Below are 10,532 nucleotides of genomic sequence, written 5' to 3' on the forward strand. Positions count from 1 at the left end.
TTCTATAAATGTCGCTGTAACTTTCCACAATGTACTATGGGAAATGGGTTCCAGGTCTGGGTGACGAGCGTTGAAATCGTCTGCGATCTGTCCGCTGCTGCACTTTCCTGACATTAACATGATTTTTACCCACTCATCCCTTGTTAGTGAAATTCCGTGTTACGCCACCTGAAATAAAAGAAGACTAGTTAAAACTTTACAACGGTTGGTCGTAGAGCCAAAACATTTCACCACTGGCTTGTTGGAAAAATTTCAGTCCTATTTGATTTTTCACACGATAGGGTTCTCATTTTAAAATGTTTCCGACATTTCAAGATGGCGTATTTCAAGACGGCGGCCGATGGTGCCATTATGTCTCAAAATACTTTCCCTTTCATCTGTTATCATCACGTTTTCGTTTTTTCCCAATTTTGAACGGTTTGGATATTATTTGGATGTTTACACACTTTTGGACCATCCTGTAGTATTAAATTTCTAAATTCTATCTTGCGAACCATCTACTGACTGAGGCACGAACTACTGGTAATTTGGAATAATTTGTTGCTTTTGTTTTAATTTTTCATACTTGATTACGAAAATGTTTATTGCAAAAATTCGATTTTTAGTAAATTTCGACGTGTGGAAAGAGCCCTAGATCAACCTATTTACGTAAGTAGGTTGAGAGCTGTTGGTATATCAAAACTTTTGTCTGTCATTTGCGATTAAAACTTTTAAACAAATTCTAATGATTATACACTGTTCATACTATAAACAAAGACTGAGAACCCCAGGTTGGAAACCGCTGTTATACTGTGAAATGGCAAAGTATATGTCCCTTGTTCTTACAGTTTTAAAAGTAATATGGACAATATTAAGTCAGGTTAAGGCAACGTATGGTTTTTAATAGTTTTTTTTTTCAACCAAAATAAATAATTACAAATTTATCGCATGTATTTTCAGGTAACATTCATGCCAACGCTCGTTTCTCTATCAGTATCGTCCCATCTTTTGCTTCAGATTCTCTTCCAAAGATCATTTCACTTTTTTAAAAATAATTATTTCTCCATTGCCTGGGCTTTCACAAATGTTTACAATTTGTTTTACGATGCATTGACAATAGTATATTCTTTAAATACAATAAACGAAATAGAATTTTTACAAATTCTTTATATACAGAGTAGTACAATAAATTAATACAATGCATATTATAACATACACGTGTGATGGTCAGTTCATGAAGAAGTAATGTTTTAAATCATTTCTGATAAACCTAACTCAGTAATTTCCAAGACGATGCCTGATAATTCTCTACTTCATTCGTTATCACCTTCCCCAGCGGATCATCATATTATTTTTATTACTGCAAGTTAAACATAATCATATACACATATTATCAGTGGCGTATTTACGATTTGGTTTCGGGAGGGGCTTTGCTAACTTTCGGGGAGGGGCTTTGCCTGGAAATGTGAAAATTCTGCAAGATATTTCATTTACTTTACTATTCCAAGTAAGATTTCGGGGTGGGGCTTGTGGGGCTTAAGCCCGGAAGCCACCCCCCTAAATACGCCACTGCATATTATATATGTTAGTTTATATTTTTTCTATTATTTCACAAACTTCTTTTTATGTGCCAAGGCTCGACAACTACAATTCAAATTTTCTTCTTCTACAATTCAACTACAATTCAATTTTTTTTAAGTTCCAAAAGGAGTTTATAGTGCAATAAAGATCTGAAACATCAGGGAAATTAACTCTTTCTCAGTGTCGGCATTGCTGTTAGATAGCCAAAAGTGTTCCTTGTTGTAGGCGTCTGTAGTTTGTGTAGACGGCTCTAAATATACTCGCAGAATTTCTCTTTATTTAATTACTGTCGAAGCAGCAACACAATAACTTTTTCCACCAAGTTCTCTTTAGAGCTTGTGACTTTGCTCAACTATCTATGCTGCCGTTGAGAAGGATTTGTCCAACTCGGACTCTGAAATGTCCTCGAGGACGTCATACTCGAATATTTCGCTTCTAGCGTCGTCTTCACCGATGAAGCTGCAACAATCCAACTTTTTCCACCAAGATCTCTTTGGCGGTTGTGGTTTTGCTAAACTTCCTGTGCTGCTGGTAAGGAAGATTCGGTCTAATTCGGACACTGTAATGTTCTCAAGGACAACATGCTTTGATAGTTCGCTTCGAGCATCATAATCGGATCCAAGCGTGCAAGAGTTGTGTGTATGTATTCCTTTAAACATCTGGTTTTGTAAGTCGAACATATAAAATTCTTCCCCTTCTTTTTCTGTATTTAGGCAACAAGAGCGACTCGATGTATCACTGTTTTCGCTGTCGAGAGAATTCAGGTACTCTTCTAATGCCAGTAATTGAAGTGATGGATCCTTTTGAATCTCCCTAAAGACCCGTAGATCAGTCCTGACACTGACATAAGGAAGTAATCCTTTCAGACGCCTTTCCTCAAGTGAGTACCAAAATACAGCGAATCCTTGTAAAGTGTAAATGAAAGCTATTCTTACTACTTCTTCATCAAATCTATACGTATACACCATATTACCATTAGTATCACGACTCTGATACTCTCTACACCTCCGCTCGCAACTGATTGTAATTGAAGGATTGTCTATAAAGAGAAACTTCTGCTTATACTTATGAAGAAAAGAGGTCTTTTCCCACTTCTTCCACTTTCCACATGAGGTCTTTTTTTTTTTTTCGTTTAAAGAGCATTTTGTCCAAGGATGTTACCAAATAGAGGATCTGCCCATACGTATCTTTATCATATGAACTCAGTGAAGTCAAAAAACAACTGAGCATCGTCTGAGCCGGCAAATCTGATTGGCTACTCTTGTTTCCGCCATGATTGTTGGCTCGAAACAGTGCGATCTTAGTGGCGCGGAGTGGGCAGAGTAGGTGTGGCGAAACTGTGACGTATGGCTTCACGATTTTGTTCTATGGGCAGATCCTCTATTTTATAACATCCTTGATTTTGTCGCTTTAAAGGATCAAGTATCACACACGTTTTCCTTTAAGCTCTAAGGCGCTGCACTGAATTTTGCAACTTTTAGTAACGATAGTAGTGAGTTCAAGATAACAAACTTTTAATTCTATTAACAGTGATTTACAATAATATTTATATTAAGCATAATATAGAGAATAATGAAATCGTGTTTTTTTGTCGTGGTTAAAGTTTTGTAAATACAACTGTAACATTTACATTGATTTTTCCTCCGCTCGAAGGTTTACACCTCTCTCTCTCTCTCTCTCTCCCTCTCTCTGTCTCTCATTTAGTGTGTCTGTCCTAGCTTTACCACGGCGAATTACGATTTCTTCCATATCTACGTTTTTGTCATGACCGAAGTTGGGGAGGGCGGTAGACAAAAAACATAGATACCGTAAAAATAAAAAAAAAATTGTGCAAATGATTAAATTAATCACAGATATTAACAAACTAAAATCATTCTGTGGTGCAAATCACAAAACCTGGTTAAACTGTATAGAAAATGTAATAATGCTGAATGTAATTCATACAAATAAAAATAACATCAAAGGATTACAAATGAACAAGCAACTTTTACTAATTATGTTCACGGCCGTTCTAACTACTTTTATTTCTCTCTTTACCTTATTTCGTTTTTTATTTTTTACTTTCTTTTAATAAAGGTGGCTGTGTGGCACAATTGATAAATTAAGGTTTCACTTACAATAATCTTCGACCGATCAGTTGGTTCGCTGCTGATGCCACTTGGGTCCTGGCGTCGAATCCAAACTAGATACAAAAGAGGTCCACAGAAGAGTTCCTATACTGGGGTCTGGATAGTTTTAGGAGTACGTCGGGTAACCCTAAGATACCACTATAACCTTCTGCTGATAGTGCTTAACAATTGTCCACGATGGTGTAATTCTTTTTACGCTTTAACAACCTGGAGCTCACTTATTACATAAAACTAAGAGTTTCAATACACTGGTGGTATAACACTTAATTTAAGATTGCTTTTAATGCTTGACCCAAAAACAAGAGGAACTAGCTTTCAATAACATAAGCGCGCGAATTAACTTAAAGTAGCACACTGAGCTTACCTTTAAGGGTGGCAAACTAAGCAACGACCTGCTTAGGTCGTGCGTTTTCACAGGCAATAACACGACTGGATTTTCCCTTGGCCAAACATAACTTACATATTACTAGTTTTTTTTAGGAGCAGGGTCATTGACCAATTAGCGCTTAATTACTACAATGCGTGGGCGGAAAAGCAAGAGTTCCGAAAGTTAGATAAAAGGAAACAGTTACCAGGCACTTTACTATCATGCGAACAGAGTTCCTGTTTTTCGACCATATATGGCCGTAAAATTGAAGTAAGGCTTACCAACACAAATGCACAAAATACCAAACTAGTGAAGAAGGCTTTGAGATTGTTTTTATATATATACACGAGGCTTGGCTAATAAAGTTTGAAATTAACACTGCTTTTTTTTTAATTTCTTTTAAATTCGAAAAAATGAGCTTCGGGTTGGTGACATTTTTGACAACTAACAATATTGACATACTGTAGACAGATCAACACAACATTGTTGACCTTAATGAATGTACGTATACGTTTGTATATGAGTGTTCTGCTTGAGAGAAAATTTTATAACATTTCTCCGAGTAGGGACGGGCGGGGCACTAGGAAAGTACAAAATGGGTAATGTAGACTGTTTCTAAGTAATTTGATTCCGTGAGAATGTAGAAGTTAGTATCTCAAGTCAAGGCTAGCTTAGAAATTAGGATCAGGGATTCCACGTATACAGAAATTGAGAAATAATGAAGATACTGGTAGAGGTCCCTGTTTCGATCTCGACGACACGATATCTCCGGGTTATCCCGTTTCCCCGACATTGAAATTCCATCAATTATACCTTCATTCACTTCTCTTAACCACTCATCTCCTTTAGCGTAAAGGGCATAAACGTGGGATACAAAGCTGGAATGCTCACTTAACTCCACTCGAGTTTCTGTGTAAGATCTTTAGGCAACACCTGAAAGGACAGGACAAGGCCTACTATTTCACCAGTTACAAACATTGCAGGCCTTTCTCCATGTGGGCTTAAAGCGACAGATTCACGACCATCCATCAATTCTTTGAATCACCAATATGTTGACTTTCTCAGGCATTCTTCGCTGTAAGCTTCCAACAGAAGACATAAGGTTTCTCCTTCAAGTTTCTTAAACCAAAAACAACACGGCTTTGCTCTTTCTTGATACCAATTTCTTCCTGGAAATATAAACCATAAAACCTGTACGGGTACAGAAAACAACGTTTACTCAAATCACCTAACAATAAGAATACTCGTGATCAGGGTCGGATCCAGAATTTTCTGAGGGAGGTGCACCAATAACTACCAATACATTTGAACTGAATTGGAATTTTTTAAATGTCTTTAGGCACCTGAGGTGTAAATGAGGAAATGTTTGGAAATGCTAAAAGTCTGTTCTCGGTGAATTCTTTTGTTTCAACTTTTAGGAAATTGACTTAAATTATCGATTTTGCAAAACTTCCCTTTGTTTTACCTTTGTTTTAAGCCCAAACGGAAACATGACAGCGGAAATTTTTGGAAAATATTGTTATTTTCACTGCTAGCTTCTCACTTTAGGTATAATTCAGTCAAATTGTGTTTTTACCAGGAAAGTTGTGGGGTAGTTTTGATTTTTTTTCATCCTATATGTTTTTTAGGGTGCTGAATCCGAATCTGAGGTTTGCTAACAAAATTTCGTGACGCAACATAGAAAAAATTAAAAAAACAAGTGAAAAATATCAGTTTTGGCGGTTTTTTGCTTACAACTATCTGGAAAGTTGTGAGGTAGTTTTGATTTGTTCATTCTATATGTTTTTGGGGTGCTGAATCCGAATCTGAGGTTTACTAACAAAATATCGTGACGCAACATCGAAGAAAATGCAAAAACAAGTGTAAAATATCAGTTTTGGCGGGTTTTGCTTACAACTCTGAAATTATCTGAAAAGTCGCGGGGTAGTTTTGATTTTTCATTCTATATGTTTTTTTGGAGTGCTACATCCGAATTTGAGGTTTGTTAACAAAATTTCGTGACGCAACATCGAAAAAATGCAAAGATAAGTGAAAAATATGTTTTGGCTTTTTTTTTTTTTTTTTGCTTACAACTCTAAAACTATCTGGAAAGTTGTGAGATAGTTTTGATTTTTTCATTCTATATGTTTTTGGTGTGCTGAATCCGAAACTGAGGTTTTCTAACAAAATTTCGTGACGCAACATAGAAAAATTACAAAAACAAGTGAAAAATATCAGTTTTGGCGGTTTTTTGCTTACAACTATCTGGAAAGTTGTGAGGTAGTTTTTATTTGTTCATTCTATATGTTTTTGGGGTGCTGAATCCGAATCTGAGGTTTTCTAACAAAATTTCGTGACGCAACAAAGAAAAATTACAAAAAAACAGTGTAAAATATCTGTTTTGGCGGTTTTTTGCTTACAACTATCTGGTAAGTTGTGAGGTAGTTTTTATTTGTTCATTATATATGTTTTTTGGGGTGTTGAATCCGAATCTGAGGTTTTCTAACAAAATTTCGTGACACAACATCGAAAAAATGCAAAAAACAAGTAAAAAATCTCAGTTTTGGCGATTTTTTGCTTATAAATCGAAAACTATGAACTTTCCATAAATTACCTCTCTATTAAAACTGAAAGTACATAAAATTTCGTACAAATTTTACTATTTTGTTTTTCTTTTACCGATGACCTGATTTAGATCGTATATGTGTGAAGGTACAGAGTATTTTATTAAAATTACTATTATTATATATTGTATAAAATACAGTTACATATTGTTCAACTTATTAAATGAACTCCGAAATTGTACAAATTCAGTTTCAAAAAAGTTGAAATTCCAACGAAAAATTATTACATATTGTTATTTTACACATGATTATGCATTACATTATTATATGAGCAAAAATTATATAAGCCGTTGTCGTTTAGATGGCCCTGGCTGAGATTCTTCGAAGGTGGCTGGCTGGTTCTGTCACACATTCGAGTTGTTCTGTCGTCAGCGTCTGGGCTTCTTCATCTGGAAAATGAAAGAGGTCTTCAGCCTGTTCTCGGTCTCCTTCTTCGGTCTGTTCTTAGTCTATGTCGATGCTGCCTTCTGGGTGCTCGACGTTTTCACACACCCCTTCGCACGATGTGCAGATGGGGAGCAATGGAGGCATGATTTCCTGCAAGTACAATTGCGTTGGCATCCTTTTTTACATTTACAAGAAATGTGCCGAAGTATCGAGTCCGGTTCAGGGTTCAAAGTGGTTAGCACTGGCACTAGACCACGCCTTGTCTTTTTCCACCCCCACTCGTTCGGGTTTATTTGGTGCTCGTCGAGTGTGGTTTGACTGGATAACCACTGCTGCACCTGAAAGTATACTCTGAATGATTGTCGTGGTGCTGCAATTTCGGTGGGGAGTAGTGAGACAATGTTGGCTTTACTTTTGTACGATGAATATACGTATTGTCTGTATCTCAAATCGTTCAGGCTAGTCTCGTGTCCTTTCCCATACAGAGCCATGAGAAACACGTTTCCCGCTTCGGCAATCTCGTCTTGATGTGCATGAGGGTCTTTGAAAATATCAACGACTGGTTGCAAGTTATTTTTAGTCTTCAAGATCTTGAGAAACTTCAGTTTCCCTTCATTATAGAAAGCAGAAGTGGTGTCACAACCACTCACTGAGTGCAGGAATATGTGGTCTGATACGGTTTTGTCAGCGGCAATGTGAGGATTGTAGAGGGTTTCAGGCGCCTTTCCTTTTTCTGGTTTCAAAAAGAAAACATTCTTTACATCAGGGCTACACAGGCCAATCAAAATCACCAAAAGGTCGATATCTTCACCCACCACTGTAACATATTCTGATAATTAGGGTATCAGCTTCCTCCATAGCTTGCTGTGAATCAATTTCTGCATAATCAATTTTTTCAATGAGCATAGATATCAACCGGCTCTTGGAGTTTGCAAGGAAAATCTCCTGCGAGACAGTGGGAACCATCGATTCTATAAATGATATTGCTGATGATTGTTTTATTTGCGCTCTTCTCAATCATTCTGTTCACTTCGTGCTTTCAGAAGCTTCGCCAGGATAGCCATCGAAAATGGCAACGACATTTGATTTGTAGTTCGACTTGACATATGATACGTGATTGCTGCAAATTGCAGCATATGTCTGACCATGGTGCCACTTGACCCGATGTAACAAAAACCCTCCGTCGACGACGTCTTTTGTACCCTTCAAATCCCCTGTTCAGTCGGTGCAAAAGCCCTGTAGAAGCTCGATTTTATTCCTTTCCTCATCCCATGCTCATCAAAAAGAGAGAGCGGATAAGGGCTGAGTTCGTAATGCAAAAATTCTCGCAGCTGTTCATCTGAATATTTCACGATGGTCATTCGTTGGAAGAGTGTGGTAGGATTGATGAATACAGTTCTGTCTTGTATCTGAATAGAGCTGTTCATGATCTCAAGAAGCTTCACTCTTTCGCTTCGTTTGAATTTTACAGTTTGAAAATCACCACCAAGAATGCGCTGCATACCTTTCAAGCCCATCTCCTTGGACAAGTGGCAGTTGATCCTCTCCTCTGCAACAACACCTGTACCTAGTGACATTAGGTGAGTGGTCTCTAGGAAAGGAGGATGCTCGTGGAACCAATTCAGCAACTTATGTGCGTCAGTGTTGTCTGTCTTTTGCATAGTATCTCTGCTGCTGTCAACGTGTTGATCTGATGTTGCGAGTTCCACTCCCGTAAAGTGCTCAATCTCTTGGCATACATTATGTAGTGCTGTCATCCCTTGTGTCCATCTTGCCACAACTCCTGCAGTTATTCCACGGCCATGAGTGAGACCACCATTTGTCTTCATTGACTTCATTAGAGTTTGTTCAATCGCCATATCACTCCAGGTGCCACACCACAATTTCTCACTCCTACGAATGGTGAAACATCCTCGGATAGTGAAACGCTCGTATTCTGCAGATGGCATTGTAGATTTCAAGTTATGCATGTCCTGGAGGTAAAGATGGTTGCATTTAGTATACAGATTATGACCACAGGAGTGAAAGAAAGGGAGCATTTCATATATGGTTCGGAGGTGTAGATCCCAGTTGCTGCTTCTTTCTGCTTCAATGAAATGCTTAATCAAAGTCATCATTTCAAAATATACAACCCAAACCTCAGACTCGGATGCAGCACCCCCCAAAACATATAGAATGAAAAAATCAAAACTACCTCATAACTTTTCCGCTAGGGACCATTTTGAGCACAAATTGACTGTATTAGTAGTGTATATTTACAACGAAGGGGGGATGCACGTGCACCTTTGTACCCCCCTAAATCCGACCCTGCTCGTAATTAGCACCCGTTCCCTGTACGTATAACCGGTCGTATATACGGATTCTCTCAGTTGTTTAGGGACAACTTTTGTATTTGTGTTCTCAGGACCGCATTAACACACCCTTCTATGCTATACTATATTTGCGGAACTGCCTCCGAAGAAAAAAAAAAATGTAATGTAATTTCAGATATACTTATACTTACGGAATTACCGTAGCTTATTTTTTTAATGTGAGTATATTTTGATCGAAGTTTTGGGTCCATCACTCAAGCGCGGTTATAGTATTATTGTTCAGTATTCGTTTATTATAACAGTTTCATTGGAAACCATATTTTAATATATAATGCAGAAATGCTCATATGGAAAACTTCTAGTACAATACACTAATTTATACTGTAATATGTATAAAAAAGGGAAGAGCGGGCCAAATATCCCGCCCTAAGGTTGCATGCCTCCGTAAGTCTAGTTGATTTAGCCTAGGCGTTAATCTAGACCTAGTATAACTATTCTATCAGGCCTTGTTTCCATTTTGTAGTAATACATAATAACACACTGAGCAAGGCTATGTGATAATATGTAAAAAAAAAAAAAAAAAAGCAGTATCACGTAACAGTTTCAACACAATAACTGTGTCTTCATCAGACTTCCACTCCTTCCACTCCGGAAGACCTAGTATATATCAGGTAGCAGGTTGTTATTGCTTGTCTTCTATAAACGGCGATAGATGTACATTTATCGGTGACGGACATATTCCTAGCAATGACACGATACTTGTAAATTAATAGTTGTTTGCTATCTTTCGTACAGTGGAAAAATTTGAGTACCAGGCAAATTATGTATGACGTCATTGGCCTATAACCATCTGGGAACAGTTATTTGCTTATTTTACAGAATTTTAGACTTGCCATCTGACTTATTTTCCATATTTTTGATGTTGTTCAGTGTCTTTTGTTATTCACTAAAATTCTAAAATGTGAGAGTGAGCGCGACTTAGGCCCCACTCTCGGCTTTTAGTTACCAGTGAAACTGACAACCAGAAAAGGAAAGATTTTTTTATTTTATGTATAAATAAACCCCAACCCAGTGTTTGGAGCTCTTTAAAAGTAGCTTTAAGTAGCAGTATTACAACCCACCGCCCCCCCCAGAAGTCCGTCCTGGGTCCGCCCCTGCTTACATGTATATAAAC

The 10,532-nt window shown here is 37.6% G+C and overlaps 1 protein-coding gene across 1 annotated transcript; it reads right to left on the reverse strand.

The window, feature by feature from the left end:
- Positions 1–8,251: 8,251 nt before the first annotated feature.
- Positions 8,252–8,995, reverse strand: LOC145685545 (uncharacterized). The gene has a single exon (XM_081757944.1). It carries the CDS (start codon positions 8,993–8,995, stop codon positions 8,252–8,254), a length of 744 nt encoding a protein of 247 aa, XP_081614070.1.
- Positions 8,996–10,532: the final 1,537 nt, after the last annotated feature.

The sequence above is a fragment of the Thermobia domestica genome, chromosome 5 (assembly GCF_964235325.1).
Source record: "Thermobia domestica chromosome 5, izTheDome1.hap1.1, whole genome shotgun sequence".
Classification (NCBI taxonomy): Eukaryota; Metazoa; Arthropoda; class Insecta; order Zygentoma; family Lepismatidae; genus Thermobia; species Thermobia domestica.

What these genes read in the sequence shown, in the direction of transcription:
- LOC145685545 (XM_081757944.1), bottom strand. Translation starts at nt 8,995, where the DNA reads ATGCCATCTGCAGAATACGAGCGTTTCACTATCCGAGGATGTTTCACC.